The sequence below is a fragment of the Leptopilina boulardi genome, unplaced genomic scaffold, assembly GCF_019393585.1.
Source record: "Leptopilina boulardi isolate dan_hultmark-lab unplaced genomic scaffold, ZJU_Lbou_2.1 LbouV2_90, whole genome shotgun sequence".
NCBI classification, from domain to species: domain Eukaryota; kingdom Metazoa; phylum Arthropoda; class Insecta; order Hymenoptera; family Figitidae; genus Leptopilina; species Leptopilina boulardi.
This window is the reverse complement of record NW_026138039.1, coordinates 144,943-168,244: the sequence shown is the minus strand read 5'-3', so window position 1 is coordinate 168,244 and position 23,302 is coordinate 144,943. Positions and strand designations below refer to the sequence as shown.

The 23,302-nt window shown below is 34.5% G+C and overlaps 1 protein-coding gene across 6 annotated transcripts in view; it reads right to left on the bottom strand.

Moving 5' to 3' along the window:
- Window positions 1–23,302, bottom strand: part of LOC127290857 (PX domain-containing protein kinase-like protein) — a 96,752-nt gene that overhangs the window by 17,869 nt on the left and 55,581 nt on the right. For 3 of the 6 annotated variants that reach the window (XM_051319659.1, XM_051319657.1, XM_051319660.1), the window contains 3 exons: window positions 20,691–21,115; window positions 20,394–20,570; window positions 19,826–20,284 (listed from right to left, as the gene is read on the bottom strand). In XM_051319659.1, the coding sequence (XP_051175616.1) occupies window positions 19,826–20,284; window positions 20,394–20,570; window positions 20,691–21,115 (1,061 nt within the window). Of the gene's footprint in view, window positions 1–9,445; window positions 9,843–19,497; window positions 19,745–19,825; window positions 20,285–20,393; window positions 20,571–20,690; window positions 21,116–23,302 lie in introns of those variants that run through there. The other 3 variants (XM_051319662.1, XM_051319661.1, XM_051319658.1) reach the window with 3 other exon arrangements.

The following is a 23,302-nucleotide window of genomic DNA, read 5'->3' as shown; positions in this document are numbered from 1 at the left end:
TTTGAAGCGTTGTAAAACAAAAACGCAACAAGATAAAAACCTTCACAAGGGCTTGAATGAAAGCTTAAACCTTCAACTTTGAGTCCCAAAACTGAAAAGTGCATGATAATTGCGTAGAAAATTTATTTAACATGAAATAATTATCTCAAATAGTCAAAGTAGTTGGGATAGAGAGCACTTGTTAAAAATCGATTTTCATTACCTAATTTATTTGGAACTTGTTACTTGGAAGTTTTCAACGTTTCTATTGACGTTTCGAAAGTTGTATTTAAAAAATTCAAAATGGCGAATTAAAAAAATCAAAAATTTCAAAAATGGAGTGAATTTTGTCGCAGTTTTTTCCTCGGGGTTTTTTGAAATATTTGAACGCCATTTTTAATTCGCCATTTTGAATTTTTTAAATCCAACTTTCGAAACGTCAATAGAAACGTTGAAAACTTCCAAGTAACAAGTTCCAAATAAATTAGGTAATGAAAATCGATTTTTAACAAGTGCTCTCTATCCCAACTATTTTGACTATTTGAGATAATTATTTCATGTTAAATAAATTTTCTACGCAATTATCATGCACTTTTCAGTTTTGGGACTCAAAGTTGAAGGTTTAAGCTTTCATTCAAGCCCTCGTGAAGGTTTTCATCTTATTGCGTTTTTGTTTTACAACGCTTCAAAAAGTGCTAAAAAAGCGATTTTTTGACACTTTAATCTCGTTTTCTACGGAACTGACCGAATGGAAAAATTTTTTTTTGGTATATTCTTGTTCAGTGCCACCTAAACTTTCAATAAACACAAAAAATTTTAAATAAACACGACTTGACCATTTTTTTGTAACCCAGTGTAATCGGTCATTACCTACCAATATAAGATTCTTCCTTTTTTTTTTATTTTTTCCTTTACATGAGAATATGATAACATTATTAAGATAATTCCATTTCATTGGGTTAAAATAAAATACCATTTCTGTGTGGATATTAATCTCACAAAATTGCAATTTATAATTACGGGTATATTCATGCTCAGTTTATTTGTTCTTGCTAGTGAAAGTTACTAATTAGTTTGTTTGTTTTGATTTGTATTTGTAATAAATACTTAATCATTTTGTAGTTTAAATTATCAATTATCAATTGTTGTGTTTATATGATGATGATTAAAGGAAAATAAATTTTAATTTGGGGATCTGGCATGGTCTAGGAATACGCTTATGAATTTGCTATTGTAGATAGTCTTGAAATATTTAAACTTCTTTTTTTTAAATTGTAATTTTTTTGTAGGTGCCATGAAACGTAATGGAAATACAAGCGGACCTGCTGACATTATCCCTGAAAGGGATGGACTGGCAGCCTCTAAGAATTTTCGTGGTCGGGTCAGAGGATTTAATCGAGAATCTTGTGAAACTCTCCCTGGGTCGGGTGATCAAGGAATGCGTATGTTAAATACGACGGTGGAGCGTCTTAAATTACGCTTAAATGAACCAGTGGGAGAAGGTACGATTTCGTCCATGGTACCCACTACGTCGAGAGCTTGTTTGGATCCTATGTTGAGGGGGATGCCTTCTCAATCCCAAAAGAGAACCGTCAGGGAAATGTTGTCCCAGTCTTCATCTTCTTCGCTGAATGTTACTAGTGACACTAATAGGGATTTGCAAATTAGAAAAAAATATCAAACTGAAGGCTCAGCATCGGTATTTCCTTATAACTATACTTCTAAATCCCCTACTTTCAATCGAATCATGGCGGGAATTACTAACGAGCGACTGTTAAGCGGTGGTTTTTTTTTCGGCTTCGGACCTCGAGTGGTCTCGCTCTCCCTCAACAGCCTCCTCATCTTCTAGCTGTTTGAGATATAGTTCATTCTCATCTTCTCCTTATGTTGTCCTAGTGGAAAGTATCCTACCTGACCATAATATTGAAAAGATGGATATATTGCGAATATCGAAAGGTTAGATGCTCTAGAGCGTTTGCGGAAAACTTCTCCACAATTATTTGAGTATGGTGTATGTAACCCTAATTCCCCGAATCATGGCTCTCGTGAGTTGAATAATAATAAGAACCATATTTTCCAATCTAAAGTTCAACATGAGAAGGCCAATGTTCTCGATTCAGATACAAATCATCATAATGAAGCAAAAAACTCTGCCTTTGGTGCAGAGGAGGAAATGAATCCTCAAGATCCTGACATTTTTCGAATGGATTTAGCATTGTCCGACTGTCTCTTGGTTGCGGATCGTCCTCTTGATGGTGGATTGAGTATTGATTTGGGGGAGAGTGTCTCTAACTTGGGTGAATTTTCAGCAGATCTGTGTGCATCAGATCAGCCAGGAAGGAATATGTCTACTCCTTATGGCTTGCGTACAATCATCTCGCAATCACAAATTGAGAATATTTTTTTGGGGGATGATCCCTTTGGGGTAGTTCAAGGACATGAAAGGGAGAATCGGAATTTGAGTGAAATTGATGCGGTAAACACTCAGGCTATGTGTCTTGAGTCTGATGCTGTTCATGTTGAGGATGATCCTAGTAGGGATTCGGATTTTTAGATTTCACGATTTTGTCTCTATTCCATGTTGATCCCCTTTATGTCAATATTTAGACCAATTGAATTTATTTTAGTTATATCCTAAGTTGATTAAATTATTTAGTTTATAGTTGAGGAAATAGTTAATTAGTTGGTGGAAATTTTTGTTTTTTTTACTTATTATTCTAAATATTATTTATTTAATGGTTAATGGTAATTAGTGTTATTCGTGTGAAGTATTTGCTTGAATTATTGATTTGTTGCTTACGCACGAATTGGCAGGTTATAATTATACAATGCGCTCAAAAAAGTTACAGTATGGCAATTGGAATGCACAAATAAGAAAACGGAGGTGGAGGCAATGCTTTCTGCATACCGTTTGGATCTTCTGGCTGTCTCGGAAACTTGGCTGTCGGATCGTGTTTCTGATTGGTTGATCTATGATTATTATACTTATCGCTGTGATAGGGCTGGTAATAATTTGGGTGGTGGTGCAATTATTCTGGCGAAAAGAAACCTCATAATCACGCCAATACAACTGAGTGGAAGATATAGGGATATTATTGATGTGGTAGCAATTCGTGTCCGGACTGAGGTGGGAAATGTTGTCTTTGTGTCGATTTATGCCCCTCCTGGTGTTGACATTCCTCTAGATTACTGTCATGAAGTGATGCAGGACATAAATCCAGCTAATTTGATAATTATATGTGGGAATTTCAATGCTCATGCAATGTCCTGGGGTGCCAGAAATGACTCGCCTAGGGGGCTGCATTTGTTGGAAATAATGGACACCTGTGGAATGGTTGTACTGAATGACTCAACTCCCACATTTGGGGATACTTCGAGTAGATATCGAAATAACTTGGACCTAGTTCTTGTATCGGCGCAGTTGGCATGTTTCTCAAGTGTTGATGTAACTCAGGATTCGTATGGTTCAGATCATCTCTTGGTAAGTGCGGCCCTTGACGTTATGCCTAAGCATGTCAGAACGCTCTCTAAGAGACTGAAGCTCACACCTGTCTCCTGGGTCGATTTCTCGGGGAGTATGTCTGATGTGGCGAACGATTCGGCGATGGAGTTGGGTAGAGGAGAGGATCCTTTGAAAGTGTATGATTCTATGACTAATCAAATTGTCTCTAAACTTATTGAAAGTGGTGCTTATTATCCATCTGAAAACCCGGGTAATCGCAAATCCCAGCCGTTGTGGTGGGACGATGAGTGTAACTCTATAATTGAGAGGAGCAGAGAGGCAAGACGAGATTTTCTTTTTGATCAGAGTCGGGAATCTAGGGAACGATATCGTGTTATAGACAATGAGGTCAAAAGAGAGCTGAGAAAGAAAAAATCTCAATCTTTCAAAAAATTCTGTGATAAGATTGATCCCTCTATGGGTCTTACCAAAATTTGGAAGACAGTTAGATCTTTTACCAATAGGAATTCACCTATAACCACTAATGTTTGTAATGACCCAGATTCAGAAGAATTTCGTGCGTTGCAAGAAGATCTTGTCAAGCCGCAAATAGCCTCATTTGAATTGCCGATTAGGTCTGAGATAGATGAAGGCGATCCCATGAATCTGCCCTTTACTGAGTTTGAATTTGAAGCTTCTCTTGCCCTATGCAAAAAGGACACCGCGCCGGGTCTTGATGGTATAACATACACAACAATTAAGAAGCTTCCTAAAGCTGCGCGGAATTTGATTTTGGATTTATTAAACGATTTTATTGTAACTCTAGATTTCCAAGTCAATGGAGAAATGCTAAAGTAGTATTTGTACCCAAACCGGCAGGGAAAGGTTTCCAACCTATTTCGCTCACTTCGAATATATGTAAACTTTTTGAGAGACTCATCCATAGAAGGTTGGAAAACTTAGTAGAGAGTAAAAATTGGTTGCCACCTAACCACTATGGATTTCGGAGAGGACAATCCTCGCTTGATTGTGTCTCGGTCTTGGTTACGGATGTATCAGATGGTTTCTTGGGTGGCGAGGGAACACTTGCACTGGCACTTGACATTAAGGGAGCATTTAGTAACCTACTTCCACAAGCTTTGCATAAGGAGTTGACTGAGTTAGAGGTTCCAGATAAGATATTGAATTTTGTATCATTTATTACGTCAAAAAAGAACTTGTTTTTTCATTCGGCAAATGAAGGGCACAGAGTTTCTGGGGTAGGAGTACCTCAAGGTGGGGTTCTCTCCCCCTTGCTTTTCGACCTGGCTCTACGTAAGATACTCACAAAGTTACCTGAGGGAGTAAAACTGACTATGTTTGCTGATAATATTCTTATATATGTGACGTTCCATGAGGAAAGGGACCTTAGCTGCAAAAAAATGAAAATTGAGTTTTTGATATCAGTCGATAGATCTTGAGTTGCTCTTTCAGATACAAAAGTTAAAAATTGTACTTTTCTATTTAGTTTTTTTGTTATAAAGCATTAATCATGACCATGTTAATCGCGTTCCAGCACGGACTACAGAAACCATCCCCACCACTTCTACACTAGTATACTTGTCGTAAGCGTGAGCTGTAGGAACGATGTAGTAGTAAGGTGGTGGGGCTGATTTTCGATGGAGGGTCTCAACCAATCAGGGACGCTCTACTTTAAATATCTTTTCTGGAAAATGCGTCTATTGCAGCTAAGGTCCCTTTCCTCATGGAACGTCACATATGTTAAATTCCGAAATATAGATGCAGCTCTGGAGGCCCTGAAACGTTCGGTTGAAATAATATCTCAATGGCTTCAGGAATTGGGCATGTCCATTTCAATTCCAAAAACTCAGATCTGTGTTTTTTCGAGATGTAGGGAAATTCATGTCGTTTGATAACGACATAGTGCCAGTCCAGGAATCCTTAATGTATTTGGGTATTCTCCTTGACCGAAAGCTTTCCTGGGAAAAACACATTAAGCATATAGCAAGAATGGCTCAGAGATCGATTAATGTACTGAGGGCAATTACTAGGATATCTTGGGCGCCTAGCCCTACCACATTGCTTATGATCTACAGGGGACTTGTCCGGGCTCATTTGGAGTGGGGATGTCCACTGTTCTGTATGGCTGCCGAATCCCATTTGGCTATCTTAGATAGAGTACAAAACTCTGCAATGAGAGTTATATTGGGCTGCATGAGTACGACTCCACGGAATTTTCTTCTTGCTGAAGTGAATGAACCCCCTCTATCTTTGAGGCGATCAATGCTGACGGACAGATTCGTACTTAGGAACTTTTTATGGAGAGCAAACTTTTTGATTCCTAAGGTACGTAAACTGTCAATGAATTTGCGTAGGATCAGTATAAAACGGGAATATCGTCGAAGAATCCCTCTTGTCGCGGCATTTTCTCGGGTTTTTAATATGGCTCAAAATCCATCTAGAACTGTCAAACCAGGAAATTTGGATTTTACTTGGAAGGAATTGACTGAAATTGTCCAGGTGGACCTGGAGACGGGAAACAAGATAAAGAATTGTCCTGATCCTAACTCAAGATTTGAAACAGTTATTGGAGACACTTATTCTGGTTTCACAGTTGTTTACACGGATGGGGCTAAGTCACGAGTTAATGGCAGGGCGGGTGGTGCTTTTGTTCTTCCTGATATTATTGATTTTGGTGTACGTATAAACGATTTTTCTACTTCCAAGACATGTGAGGCATATGCAATATTGTCCGCTTTAAAGTATATCTACTTCAATGGTATTGTCAGGGTCTTGATTGTCTCAGATGCAAGGAATATTCTAACTGACATTGCGGATAGGTTGAGTAATTCAAAAACACATCAGTTGGTGCTTCCAATTATTCAGATGATTGATAAGATTAAGAGCAAAGGTGGTGTACTGTGTTTCAGGTGGATTCCCTCACATTCTGGTATAAGAGGGAATGAATTGGTAGATAGAGTGGCTAAAGATACATTAAGGTTTGAATTTGGCAAATTTCAAAATGTTCCGAGTAGGGATTTGATGGAATTGATTCGTGATGATTTTCGATCCTGGCATCAGTCAACGTGGCCCCCGTGTCCTAAGTCTACTTCTGGGAATATATATATATTTCAGGAAAATAAGCCCTAAATCTTCTCGTCCTTAGTTTAATGATATAATAGTTCCACGTCGATACATTAACTTGATCACCCGACTTAGGTGTGGACATATCTGTACTAGGGATCATTTTTTACGAATGGGGTGGCAAATTGATACGGAATGCGTATGTGGGTTGGGTCAGAAGAATTTAGTGCACTAGTCGGCAGGTTCGCTCTCTTTGACTATTTGCGCGGAAGAATATCATATTTCAACCCAGACATGCCCGATCTCTCACAATTGATATATGATCCTGACATACGAGATGTACGTACATTGGGTAAATTTTTTGAGGGAAGAAGCATCATTATATAAAAGTTGAAGCAATCTTAATATTAAAATGTTAATTAAGAAAAAGAATACAAAAATAAATAAAGAAAGAAATAGTTAATTAATAAATAAATGAAAATAGAAATAATAATAATAAAAATGAAAGATTAATAAGTTAAATTAATTAGTTAAAGTTTAAACGTATCAATGATTTGGGAATTGATTAACTAGTTGGTTAACAAATAAAAAGAGGCATGCAATTTTAATTTTTATTTTGTTGTTGTTCAATATAATAATTCTATAAACTCTCTAATATTATTGAATAGAGAAAAAATTCTATTATAGGTAGAATTGGCAATATAAAATACCAAATAAAGCACAGATGTGGTTAAAAAGTGATAAATATATCCTTAATTTTTCCTAACCAATTTGAATACTCCCGCCACAATATTTTATACCGCATTCTTATGTGACCGCAACGTGAGAGACTTGTCGCGTGTGATGTGAACTGCTCTGTTAAAAAGTGCCTAAACAACTGTACAATAAGATTCGCGTCGTGACTATTGTACGACGTAGACGTGTTTCGTTATATATTTGTTTGCGGGACTGTTTTTCCCGCTTTTAAATTTTATTAAAGTAATAAAAGTTCTTACGTTTTTAAAAATTTAGTGAAAATTATCTTAAAGACAATAATTAATGGCAATATTTGATAATATATGTTCAACAAGTTGTGGCAATATTACACATGAAGTTAAAATTTGGATTGTTACACTAATGCATAATATCAGCAAGTGAAGTTTTGTAAATTATGGATGGGATTGATTTTGGCTTACATTGGATTACATATAACTCAATAAATGGTTAAATAAATTATGGATTCGTTCTGGCAGTTTTTTTAAATGTTTCAATCTATAACTAGAGTTGTTATCGATCTGCACCAAATAATAAGGTATCACAGCAAACAAATGTTATTTCACGCTTCTTCAATAAAAACAACTTATTAAATTTTCGTCTACAAAATATATATTTACAGCTTGCTTTCCTTATAATTTTCTTTTCTCACAAATTTTCAAATATAACCATTCAATTACCTTAAACACGAATTGACCTTGTACTAACCTGTCAAACTTTTATACATATAGAACAAAATAATATCAAATTTAAATTTTAAAAACAATTAAAATAAGAGCTAGAAATAATATTGCTCAAATAAATTGAAATATTTTAAATTAAAAACATTTATCTGTTTAATATATTGCCCCACACTTTGTATTACAGATATTATTATTTCTGTCAAAAATTTTTTTTTTCTTCCCTTTTTTTTTATTTCTCTTTGATAATTAAAAAAAAAAAAAAAAAAAAGGAGTAGAGAAATAAAAGAAGGAAAAAAAGAAAAAGAAGAGAAAGAAGAAGAAGGAGGATAAAGGGAAGAAAAAGAGAAGAAACAAGTCCTTTTTAAGAAATAAATTATTATTTTTTTTATTTTTTATTATTTTTTGTTTTTTGTTTTGTTTTTTTTTCTTTTTTTTGAGGTTTCTCAGATGGCTTGCTAAAATAATTCGGGTAGGCTAGTTTTAATGTTATATATTACTAATAAATAAATTTTAATGTTTAGACTATCTAAATAGCTAAACAATTCTTAAAGTTTCTTAACTACTATTCAAATTAAAATTTATAATGGATGCTACGACTAATGAGTCCTCTTTGACCACTCGCACAGGCATATATGAATCATTTAGCGACAATTCAAATGATGATTTTCCAATGGATGATGATGTTGAACGCACTGATCAACCAAAAAGGGCACATTCCTTAATCATTTCATCCGGTACCTCATCCACTTCAGATCATCAACAATTTTTAAAAAAAGCCAAAGAGACTTTAAACTTATCTAAAGCTAATAATTCTGATAATTCTAATAAAAGTGAAAATCAAATTCAAAAGCAAAAATCAAATGAGCCTCTCTCCCAATTCCCACTTAATATAGCTCAAGCACAAAATCAATTGCATGTACAAGATATCTGGACTGCATCTAATCCACCCAATAATCAACGTTATTCGGAATCTATCCCACCACCGTACTTGGTTTTTTTGAAGTGTGCTGGACCTAATGAAAATATTGGGAAATTTAGTCCCATATCATTGGCCAAGATGATACGCGATATTGTTGCTGGAAATGTTAAAATCTACCCTAATGGAATCAATAGTGTTAAAATATTTTGCGAAAATTTTTTAGATGCTAATCAATTATTAGAATATTTTGCCCATCCCCAATCTAGATATATAGCTTCTCCCCTTTCAACACTTTTTAATAAAAGGGGATACATAAGACCAATTGATCTAGACTTGGGAATGTCTGATCTTGCAACAATCATTGACCCTGAGTCAATTAACAATATTATTAAATTAAAACGAAGGATTGACTATAATAAAAAACCTATAGATTCAGTTGAAATTACTTTCTCCACTACTTTTATTCCAAGAACAGTTTCAATAATTAATTTCATGTTCAAGGTCAGTCCTATAATTATTCCACCAAAACGTTGCTTTAGATGTCAAATATTTCGCCACACTGCTGAACAATGTCGATCTACTCACCCCATTTGTGAATTTTGTGCTGAATGGCATGAATCTGAACAGTGTCAGAATCGTAACCCGAATCCTAAATGTAATAACTGCAAAAATAAACATTTTGCCTCATCAAATGAATGTCCAATATTTAAGTATGAGTTTCAAGTTGCCAGAACCAGTTATTTACGTAATCTTAGCTTTCTGGATGCGGAATTTTGGCTGGCTGGAAGGGGTATTCATCGCCCTACCAGAACATCTTCAACTGGCAGTGAAAAAGAATTAATGGAAAATTCAAACAAATCTCATGACAGTCCTTCTAAGTCACAAGGAATGTCCAAACATCCTAGGGCAAATTTTAAAACACGTTACAATCCTACCAGCCCCATACTGCCATCTACTTCTATTGTTGCTAGTTCTCCATTACCTACGCAAAATAAAACTAATGGATTCAAGGGTTTTTCAAAGAAATAAATAATTTAATGTAATTAATGTGTTGTTTAAATGTTTAGAATTTGTAATAATAATTGTAACTGGCTTACCCGTGGAATGTTGATTAATTTATAAGATACATCGCAATTTTAACTGAAGAATTACCCTATTGGTGTTCTTTAGAATAAAACTTTTTTTATTTTTATTTATTTATTTATTTATTTTTTTTTTTTTTTCTCTACTTAGTAGTTATTCTATGTTACAAATTAATATTAATATCTGTTAATTTTTTTTACTTTTTCGTTGTATTTTGTTTATGATATTTATTTATCGAATCAATCGATTCATCAAATTTAAACATATTTTGATAACTTATGAATCAAAATACTTTGTTGAAATTTCTTGTTTGTTTAGATGTATGTAACTTGTTGAAGCACAAGTATTAGTTGTATATTTTTTTTTAAATAAATCTATTGGAAGTTAATAAATTATAGTCATGTATTATTAATTCATAATTACATGACTTAAGTTTAAATAATTTAAACAAAATAAAAATAGTTATATATAATTTGTTACTATACAAGATGTCAACCCCCAGAGGTTTAAGACTGTGCACTTGGAACTCACGTAGTTTATTAAATAAGAAAACTGAAACTGAAACATTAATCTTTGATAGAGAAATAGATGTACTCTGTGTCACGGAAACATGGCTCAATCCTGATATCATTTCTTGGGAATTTAGAGGCTTTAACACTTATCGCGATGATAGAACTACTGGAAGAGGAGGTGGCACGGCAATATTTTGTAAATCTCAATTGCAAATTTCTAAAATAATCATTCCACGCATTTTTGATAATCAGGTTGAACTTACTGCCATTGGCATTCAAACTTCTATGAGACAAATAATTGTTATTTCGCTTTACCTACCACCCAATTCAAATGTCACTACTGTACAATGGAGTGAATTTTTTATATTTATACAAACTTATAATCACGTTATTTTATGTGGAGATTTTAACTCACATGCCCCATTATGGGGCTATACGAATTTTAATAGAAATGGTCGAAATCTCTATCCAGCTTTGGAGGCTTCTCCATTTATTATATTAAATGATATGCAAGGCACTTACCTAAACCCAAATAATCAAATTGCAAGTGTTTTAGATTTAATACTATCTACTTCAGCTATTGCCAATATAGCTGAGGTCATTGTCGATGAAGAACGCTATGGCTCTGATCACTTCCCGGTCTTACTGGATCTTTATCTCACTCCATCTTGTGTTAAATTCTATGGTTGCAGATATAATATTTCAGATATTAATTGGGATGAATTTGAATCCAATTTTGATACTCACATAGCTTCTATTGATGAAAAACTTGACTCACCAAGACTCATTAAAGAAGCATATAGTGAACTTGTAAATGCTATCACGGCGTCTCTTGAATATGCGGGAGCTATTCGCCCCTCTGCAAAGTATGCTCCGAGCAAGGTTCAACCAACTTGGTGGAATCAATCTTGCAAAGACGCAATCAGGAGACGCCGGGATGCACGTCAAGAATACCTTCGTGATCAAACAGCAGATTCATTAGCAGAATACTGTAGAATTGATAACGAGGTTAAAAAAACCCTTAGAGATCTGAAACGTGATTCATTTCGTACCTTTTGTAATTCTATTGACCCTTCAATGGGAAGTAAGCGCATTTGGAGTGTGGTCAGAGCTTTTAATTCTCGTAACATTGCTAAATCAACCCAGGTATATAATGATCCTAACTCACCTGAATTACTCAGTCTTAAAAATGAACTTGCTCGACCTGACTTACCTCCCGTCACAATACCATATGCTGATGACTCAGATATGGAAAATATCATGAACCTTCCTTTTTGTATGGAAGATTTAAACAGAGCGCTTACTTCATGCACCAAGGATACTTCTCCGGGTATGGATCTCATTTCTTACAAAATAATTAAAAAATTAACCAAAGCTGGATTAGAACTATTGCTTAGGGTTTTTAACAATATGTATAAGTACTCGGAATTCCCGGATGAATGGAGAGAAACCAAAGTGACATTTATCCCCAAACCGGGTGGAAAAGGTTACCGTCCAATATCTCTAACCTCTAATTTATGTAAGCTTTTAGAGAAAATGGTACATTTTCGATTTGAATACTTAGTTGAACATAATCGATGGCTCCCGTCATGTCAATATGGATGCAGGAAAACACGATCCTCTATGGACTGTGTTGCTATGGTTACTACTGATATTATGCAAGCGTTAAATGTAGGCAAATCGGTTTTGGCTTTGTCGCTTGACATAAAGGGTGCTTTCAACTGTGTTGTACCTGAAATTCTCATACAACAATTAACGGAACTTGGATTACCTTCACGAATTTTAAACTTTGTTAATTTTCTTACAACAAGAAGAGACCTCTACTTTTCTCCTGACCAAACTGAACCATCCATTGCGGGAATAGGTGTTCCACAAGGTGGAGTACTTGCACCCCTTTTATTTAATCTTTATACAAGCCGTATATTACATCATGTCGGACCCAATATTAAGGTTGGCATATATGTTGATGATGTATTCCTTTACACTGATTGTCGAGACCATGAGGAGGGTCTAAAGACTATAAAAAATTCTTTAACATTACTTAACCCTTGGCTACAATCTATAGGCATGAAAATTTCTGTACCCAAATCTCAATTATGTTTTTTTACACGTAAAACCTATAATCCAAATCAAATTACATTGAATATAAATAATGAAATAATCTATTGTAAAAATAACGTTAAATACCTCGGTGTAATTTTAGATGCTAAATTAAATTGGTCACTACACATATCGCACATTGTATTGCAAAGTGCTAAAGCTTTAAATATACTTAAAGCATTAGCTAAAGTCTCTTGGGGCTCATCCCCCATTATTATGCTTACAATATATAGAGGCCTTATTAGAGCCTATCTCGAATGGGGTGCCATATTATTTGCTGGTGCTAGTAAGAAAGAACTTTCAAGGTTGGATAAAATACAGTATGCTGCTCTTAGAACATCCTTAGGTTGCATGTCATCTACTCCAAGATATTTTCTATTGTCAGAATCTGCTGAACCACCACTTGAATACAGGCGTAAGTATTTGTGCAATAAATTCATGCTAAGATCCTTAGCATGGTCTGAGAATCCTATTAAAAATAAACTTAAATTATTAGCTAGACGAATTGAGCAAACTAAAAAACCAAAAGCCTATATATATAATTCTGGTATATTTTCTACTTATATTCGTGTTGCACCTTTAATGAATTTGGGATCTTTACCTGGGAAACCTTTGTATTTTGATTTTAATTGGGGTTTGCATCAACTAAAGGTCACCTGTGATACTACTTTTGGTCACACCTTAAAGAAATCTGAACAAAGAAACCAATTATTGCAGGATTTTCTCACCGAAAATTACATTGGATACACACACATATACACTGACGGGTCTTTTAACGAGAAAAATGGAAACACTGGTCTTGCATATTACATCCCACAAGATAATAATAACTTTGGTCTTGCTTTACCTTCTCTTTTAAGTCCTCTCACAACTGAACTTTTAGCAGTTAATTATGCACTAAAAAAATCATTATTGACAAATATCCACAGACAGTCATATTAACAGACTCTTTGGATGTTATCAATATAATTGAAAATAAAAGAATAACTGAAAACCACTCTTCTCTACCTTATCGTATTTTATCGCAACTCCAATATTTGTTTGGCTTAAACCAAAAAGTTGAATTTATCTGGATCCCGGGGCATTGTGGTCTTGTGGGAAATGAAGTTGCAGATCAAACAGCAAAAAGAGCTTCAACCCTTCCTTTCCTTAAAAAAGTTGAAATACCAATTAAAGATCTTTTTGTATATTTACGTGATGATTATCACTCCACATGTAAACATAACTGGCCTTATAACTGTAATTATCCCACTGCTTCCTATAACAGATACCTGCAATATGTGAATTCCAAGACTGCCCTTCCTTGGTTTTCTGGGTTCAGCAAACATCACAGAAGGCTAATATGCCTTATTAATAGACTTAGATCATCTCATATTTGCACTACCGAACATTTTGATAAAATGAATTGGACAATTCCTAGACAATGTTTGTGCGGGGGACCTGAGAGGTCTTTCTTTCATATTCTTAATGAATGTCACCTATTTTCAAATGCTAGGCCAAGATTTTTCGGTTACATAAATACTATTGAACCTATTACTGATGGTGTTATAACATCATTGGACAAATTAATATTCAATCCATCTGAAGAAAACATTACTGAGATTAATCATTTCTTTAGTTCTTCAAACATAAAAATGATTATTTAACTTAAATTTCGCGCCATATAAATAATATATGTTATGTACCCTAGTTCTCCTTCAACCTTTATGTTTTTCAACCTCCCACTCCTCTTATGCAAGTTTGGACATATTTCTTCTGGATCAACCAATGAACGCTGTCTCGAACATTATGTCTTGCTGCTTCTCATGTGCCTCAACTATGGACTGTGATATATGCCTTACAACACACATAATATCTATGATTTTAACACATCTATGCTGCCTACATAACACCTTCATACACTGTAATACCAACAATACGAATTTTGAGACTCAATCACCAATCAAATAACAACTATAAATATTGCCATTAACTAAACATATATATGCTGCTAGATCTGGCCAATTGCATTGCAAAAAGCCATAAATAAAAGAAGAAGAAGAACTGTACAATAAGAGCAATAGACTTGCTTATGGAACCGGTTGTATTCCGCTATAACTCGAATAGCTGCTTATAGTTTATTTGACTTTTATACTCCGTGAAATGGTATTGGCTATTTGTCCCTATGGGACCAGAGGCCATTAAAGCAAAAGAAAGAAAGACTCATTATGATGAGAATGTAAAAAATTTTGTGAAAATATAAAGAAAATTTTCTATAGAAAATAATAATAATGGACATATAAATAATTTTTTTTTAATTGTAGTCATATACAGGGTGTTCCAAAAATATGGAAACTTGCAAATATCTTGAAAAGTACGCATTTTTATAAAAAATGTCCAAAACAAAAGTTGTTCCCAAAAAAAAGATCTACATTTTTGAACCCAAAAAATTGTCCCGGGATCCAATAGTGAAAAAAGAAGTATCACGAAAATGCGTACTTTTTGAGATATTTTCAAGTTTCCATATTTTGGAACACCCTGTATATTTCATATAAAAAAAACCCCGCACAAAATACATTGTAAACAGGTTTTGGTAAAAAAAGTATTAAAATGGTCGTAAAGAATTTGCGGTTTATGCCTGATAGTGGTTCTGATTTTAAGCATAAGAACAATTATTTTAAAGATTATATTAACTTAACGATTTATGATACATTGTGACATTACCATTTAGCAAAAGCATAAAACTAGAACGTTTGGAAATATAATTCGCGCTAAAATACCTACTCGAAAAGGTCCATCGCATACGAAACACCTCAACCGATTTCTGAAAGTCATTTATTAGTATAAATAAACTGCATTTCCTAACGAAATGTCTAACTGTTATACTTAAAATACAGAAAGAATAAAAAAAACATAATTCTAACATAAAGCTAATAACAAAACCCAATATCCTGAACGATTATGTTTTGTTTTCTTTTTGTCTCGTCTCACATGCATGTTTCCAACAACTGATACATCTAATAACATATTCATTAATACAAGCTTTTTACGAATCTGACACTAGAGTTTCGAAATAAAAATATACATAGTTGTAAAAGAAGTTTCTTTTTAATCAGTTTGAGATATTTTTAACACGCATTGTTAATAGTATTAATACGTATTAAATGTTTAGGAGCAATAGAAACATGAAATAAAAGAAAAAAATATATATACATATATATGTTACATTGTGAAAGATGTGTTGAGTAGAAAGAAAAAGAAATAATAATAAGAATAAAAGTAATAAAATAAAAATTGTAATTCACTGAAACACGTAATAACGGCATATTAAAGGAACGATACAGAAAGAAAACAAAAACAAAACATAATCGTTCATGATATCGTGTTTTGTTATTACGTGTATTTTAGAATTGGGTTTTTTGGTAATCTTCCTGTATTTGAATTATAACATTTCGACATTTTGTTAGGAATTGAAGTTTATTTATACTCGTAATAAACGCGTATTAAAGGAACCCGAAAAACAGAAAACAAAATCGTCGATGATATCGTGATTTGTTTTTAGCTTTATTTTAAAATTGGGTTTTTTTGGTAATCTTCCTGTATTTCGATTATAACATTTCAAGATTTTGTTAGGAATTAAAGTTTAATTATACTAAAAAATGTCTTTCCGAAATAGGTTGTCGTGTTTCGTATGCGATAGACCTTTTCAAGTAGGTGTTTTAGTGCGAATTGCTAAATGGCGATGCCATAATAAGGAATAAATCGTCAAGACAATCCAATCATTTATTTATTTTCATTCGTTCTATTTGTGATTTCCATTGATGGCATAATCTTATTACTCGTTATGTTTTTCGATTAATACTTTACGTTATTTAATTATATTTTTAACTATTCTAGTTTTACGTTCTTACTAAATTTTCATTCGTTCTGATCGTGATTTCCATTGATGTCATAATCTTATTACACGTTATGTTTTTCGTTTAATATTTTACTTTATTCAATTATACTTTTAATCGTTCTAGTTTTATGATTTTGCTAAATGGTGATGTCACAATGTATCATAAATCGTTAAGTTAATATAATCTTTAAAATAATTGTTTTTATACTTAAAATGAAAACCACTATCTGGCAAAAATCGCAAATCCTTTACGACCATTTTTATACTGTTTTTAAAAAAATATCCACTATATTGGGTCCGACATTTTGAATTTTAAAAAACTGACATTGGATTTATAATCAGCGACCCCAAAAACCCCTGAGTAGCGAGTTTCAAGTGAATTAAATGAATTTTAAAAATAGTCGTCCACTATATTTTATCCGCCATATTGAATTTTAAAAAAACTAGTTTCGGATTCGTAATCAGCGACCCTCAAAACCCCTGAATAATAAGTTTCATCTAGTTTTATATCATGTTTTAGAATTTACAGTCTTTCAAGTTTTTCGAATTTTCTACTGTTATTTTTCAACTTTAACTTTAATTATAAAAAAATCTGTCCACTTTTTTGGCCTATAGAGTGAGTGCTTCTTATACTACTTCATGATTACATGTAAGACAAAAGACTCTATGCTTCAAGAGATGAGACGAGCCTTATAGCACAATGATCTCTTTGCAGGAATTGCTTAACATATGTTATACGACTGGACGCCCTCTTTATTTCGATACAAATTGGGAAACAATATCCATTTACATATTAGTGAATACCAATCTAGGAAATGAATTAAAAAAATCCCCAAATCCTGACCGTGACTTGCACACATTTTTTTAAATCCTCATTTCCGAATTCAATCTATATTTATACAGGTGGATCAGTCAACCCAACAGCATTACATGCTGGGTCAGGATTTTATGTAAAACAGACTGGAATCCGATGTGGGCTTCCAATCTCTAAGTACTCATCCCCATTAGCAGGTGAACTCTATGCAATATTTTGCGCCATTAAATATATAAGAAATAAGGGGATATTGAGATGTGATCCTGTCTGATTCATTGGACTCGATAAATTTAATAACTAAGTGCAGAGACTTGACCCATTCTGATTCTAATCTACCGTACAAGATTGCAGAATTGCTAACTGACTCACCTCCAAATTTTTAGATATCTCTTGTCTAGATTCCTTCACATAACAACATTCGGAGCGCTTCGGCTCTCTTGCTTAACCCGATCTGTGTTGTTTCATTGAAACACCTTTTTTTTAAATTCAAAAAATAATTGGCGGAAGATTCAATAGGCTATAGCCATACAAAAACACTCAGTATCCGCCAACAGAATCTTGAATAAAATTAAATATGAAACCTGGAAACCTTGGTTCCGGAGTATGGAGCTATCCAGATGAGGATCAGCGAGTTTGTTAACAAGATTAAGATCATCGCATACTTGTACTAAAGAACATTTTCAAAAACTAAAGTGGAATATTCCCGCAGAGTGCGCCTGTAGAACTGCAGATAAAACCTTATTCCACCTGCTTAACGAATGTACATTGCTGTCACCCGGAAGACCACAATGAAATTTATAAATTTTTGAAAAAAATAACATCAATTTATTATATACAGCTTGCTTTGTTCATGCCAGAGATTTATAATTCCTGCAAAAATTCCTTTCCAATCTCTTTGTTACCCACCTTAATGCTTTATGAAAACTGTTGCCGGACCAACCAACATGTATATCTATCATCTTTCAAACACCTAATTTAAAACACGCGCTAATATGTGTATGATGGAGCCATTTTGCCAGTAACCAATTGCGCATGCTTATACAGCAACCTCCATCGATGGACTGTATCACTATGAAATAGTGTTCCACACAGCCCATCTGCTGACAGAGCTGCACTGCCCTGTCGTGCTTGTAATACAAACAAGCCCTAAACAGTCTGAAAGTATAGCGTGCAAACTTTTGGCGAGTGATGAAACACGGTTTAATATATAGTGACTTCTGGTGCCATTTAGTAACTTGAAATCAAATGCTTATGCCACTTAAAGTGCTGTGAATGTACATATGTGCTATACTATATTATTCTAACTACATATGTATACTGACTTAAATACAAACAATCTATATGTGTTAGTTTATGGCTAAATGACCTCATCAAAAAGCCACTAAAGGAAAGAAGAAGAATGAAGTATCTTATTTGGACAACTAAAACAGTGAAATCCACACATGACATCCCATATGTATTCCTATATGGTGAATGAGATCCTATGTAGGAATTAATATGAGAACATATATAAGAACCTACATAAGATTCTATATGGACTTTTATGTGGATCCCTTCATGTATGTAAGAATCCATGTAGAATCTTATGTAGTATCTTACATAAGATCCTTCATATGTTCTCATATGGATTCCTATATAGGATCTCAAATAAGAATTCACCATATAGGAGTCCATATTTTAATTTATTTATTTTATTAAACAGGCTAAAAAGCCCTTACAAAAAAAAGAAATACAGAATTAAAACTTATAAACAAGACATATGGGATGTTATGTGTAGATTTCACTGTTTTAGTTATCCACATAAGATACCACATCATATTTCCACTCTTACGCCACCATATGGTGATAATTTTTTTTCTCTCAGTTGAGATCAGTCTTGAATACTATAAAAGCTGGATTATAATTAAGAAGGTGTATTGCAAAGCACTAATTTTTTCTTTTCAGATGAATTGCAGTATTATTATTTGATTTTTAATTAAATAATTTTTAATTTTTGCAAACTGTCATCTGCATAAAGCAGCCTACTAAAAATTCCCACATGAAATCCAATATTGTTTCCTTTATATAATTCCATGTGAAATCTTAGGTAAATATTTCAGGATCTACATGAAATCCCGTATGATTTCTTATGTTCAAGTCAATGTGAAATCACATGTATGAATGCACATGAAATCTCATATGGTTTGATTTGATGTGGGTAATTATAAAAGAAATCGACGTAGGGAATAGACAAAAATAATATGCCAGAAAAATTATAGGAAGGAATTATATTATATATTATATTGGGATCATATATAGGATCCCACGTGGGAAAAGACGAAAGAAAAAATTTCTCTCCAGTTTTTAGATGCAATTTTTTCTTCAAGTAAAATCCACTTTTTTATGTAAAGTGCAGTTATGAAAAATAATGATAAAAAACTATTCTTGTCGTACTGCTGGGGCAAGAAAAATTAAAAAGTATATTCAACTTTTCCGCTATATCTCGTCTGCATTGCAATCTACATCAAAACAACATATGACAAAATTTTAGCCCAGCCGATTCATGTTCCAGTTGTCAGTTAGAACCAAAAATGTCTTACCTGCCTATTTTTTCCCCGATCTCCCCTACGTGTTTTAAAAATTACCAATTTTTGTTTGCGTTTCTTCATCTCTTCTTCAGAACTCATCATTTCCTGGACCTTGACGAGTCTTTTTTGGTGTCTAGCGACTTTCTGCTCATCCCTGAGACGCAACTCCGCTTTATTCGAAGCTTCAAGTAAAGCATCTTTGAGATGACTACTTAATTTAAAATGTGGTTTCTCCATAGAACCGGCATTAGTGGAAGCAGTTCTTTTCGCAGTTTCAAAAAATGGATGTTCCATAAGATGTGGAACTGTTGGTAGATCTTGCTTCAGAGCTTCTGGAGAGAGAATAACATCTAACAAATTCTTCAGACTTGAATCACAGTGCGACAAATCTGAACATGTTGCTTCCATTAACGGTCTTCCAAACGCCATTTCGTACAAAACATGACCGAATGCATAAACGTCTACTTGCGTCTATTTGAAATAAATAAGAAATATAAAATATTAAACATAGAAAAAATGTAAAATTAATTATAACTAAAAATTATTATTCACTACTTTTCTAGATATTCTAAAAACATACAGTTGCATGCAGTTTTCGTCTCTGGACCACGTAAGGCCGATAAAATGCGGGCAGACCAAGCAGACCGTTTTCAATATCCAATAATTTAGCACCTGCAGACGAGAGAAGAACATTTCCTGTATGCAAATGACCATAAGGCAATCCCTTTTCATGAAGAAAGGATAAAGCTTCCAAAATCTAAAAGTTAAATTGAAATCAGTTCAGTATTTAATCCTTATGACTTAAATTGAGTATATTTGTGTAATGGAGCTAAACGAAACCACTTAAAATTAAAATCTGTTTGATTGTTAAACCAACCTCGTAACCATAAGTTGCTATTTCCGAAGCAGACAAAGACTTGGTCTGTTTAGGATTTCCATATTTTTTAATGAAAGGTTGCTTAGGCTTAGTACTGCAGAGAATATCTCTCAGAGTCCCCTCTGCGTGGAAATTACGAATAGTCAAGGCTCCATTTTCAGTTACATGTTGATGTACAATTCCTTCTATGTGTGCGTGTTTTAAAGTGCCTAAACTTTTAAAGACACCCTGCATATCCTTGTCTTGGAGATGTTTATCTGGCCCAAATTCCACCCAGGCAAGTAACAATTCTTGCTTAGGATTTTGCCTATTTTTCACAGTGTAATAATGTTTCCTCAGCCGCCATCCCATATCCGGAATGGCCTTTCCGACCTCATAATTCGCGTCACTACGTAAGGCTAGGGATACTTGTTGAAGTGCAATTTCTAAAACATAATAATGTTATTTTAAACAATAAACCAAAATTCAATCAAAACTATAATCCCAAAAATAAGTGCCTAGTTTAAAAGAATTCAAAAAATAACTTTTGACGAATACCTATTATAAGGTCTAGAGGTTTACCGAAGATTAGCGGCCTAAGGCCCTTCACAAGTAAATTGCTTAAAATCGAGAAGTCGCCTAGTGACAAAGAGTTTTTTTACCCGTTCGCGGTGTAAGTAACAAAAGAAAAAGAAATTATCTTGCATCATATTTCGTACTATATTATTCATTTTCTCTCGCAGTTAAATCATTTATATAGTTTTTCTATTTATAATTTATAATGTTTTAGAATTTAAAATAAAATTAAGAAAATAATAGTATTTTTAAATAAAAATTATTTTTTATTAAATATAGAATTTCCATTTCAAATTATTTTACATATAAGTGAAATTTAGTTTCGAAAAATTCCCAGCAAGGAACGCCACCTCTGCCTATTCGAATTTTTAGTAATTCTGTTATAGCGGGACATTTTTCCTGCAACCTATCCTATTAGAAATTCCTGTACAAGAAAATGTACATGTTCAGCAGCTGAACTTGTACCTGTTCTGGTGATAACATGTACAAGAAAAACAATTTCGGCACAACAATTTGGAACAAGTTTTTGTATCTTAACTTGAACCAAATCTTGCACAAGATCTTGTACAATAAAATATATTTAATATTTGTATACAAAAAAGTACCTACATATTCTTGTGCAAGTTTATTTATGTCTTCGTTTAGTAAAAATTAAAAACTTTAAAGGCTGCTCAGTAGTTTTCTTAGGACTTTCCAGCTGCGCAATAATTTTTAGAATGTATAAGTAAAGAGTTAGGATCTAAATGGAGACTTCGGATAATAAAAACAAAATTGTTTCACCTGAGAACACCGAACACTCTTCGGAGAGTCGGGATTTAGGGCCGGAGACATTGCCGCAGGAAGAAAGGGCACCTTCAACCCCGTCAAATTCGCCTCACAATGAAATGGGACATAAAAGGGAACCATTAAGTTCTGAGGCTCTGATGCAGAACAGTTCGGGACCATCCCAAGGTTACACTGTTCATGTGGTCGAAGACCTAATGGCGAGCTTATCCGTTAACGGTAAAAAGCTCAGTGTCAGTTTAAGAAGGAAGCAGAACCGGCAATCGCCTAGTAGTTTTACGTGCGAGATCTCCCTGTACAGGTATACCCACACGGACCCCATAATGTCACGGGGTCAAGGTTAATGCCTGACCAGCACCGATGACACAGAATTTCTTCCAGTCACCTGCCAATTGACAATGCGACTGACCTAAGTCACGATTGCAACTCTTGGTGAGAGCCAGGACCTTTCCTATCCCTGGAAACTCTGCAGGTTTCCACCCGAGTTGAGTTAATGCAACTCACACACCGAATGCGAAAGACGTGTTGCCACGTACTAACGCACGCTAACCCTAAAGCGATGTGGGCATACCACTGCCACCACGAATCCATACCCAATGCCTGGCGGAGACCCGTAAGTCTCCTGGGCTCCAGACACGTCCCGTGATACCATTCAACTCAGGTACGAGTACCACTTTCCAGTATTCGGGGAACCGAAGGCCATACTGGCGGTCGGTTACCGGTTAAATACGACAGCATGCCCCACATATATGCCAAGACCAACCGGAAGGTAGTGATTTCCGAAAAACTCGGAACTACTTCAGGTCAAGGCAAGCGACAACACGTGCCGATGCCACCATCCTTTACCATTAGCCTATTGGAACATCACGATCGAACCATTCGGCATTTTGGGATGTTTATTGACCAATGTTACACAGGTTTGTTAATTGTTGGCAGCGGCGAGATTGATGCCAGAAAAACTCTAAAGCGAACCTCCTCAGACAATAACAGTTGCAAGTATAACACAGACCACCGTCCTTTACCATTACCATTACGGGAGTTCACTATCATCACCGTGGCTTTTGGGACGCATTCACATAATTATCCGACTCGCACGGATCGCATTGAGGACGGACGAACAAATATTTGACTTGCATTAACGCCTTTGCACTGCCAGCCCCTAGCTGGGACTCCATTCTCGTTCCAGCAGGGGGTATCCTTTAGTCACTTCTTACGACACGCGGTAACCTACAGGGGCCCTTTTCTGATGCCGGGCCACCACGGCGGGGCAGAAC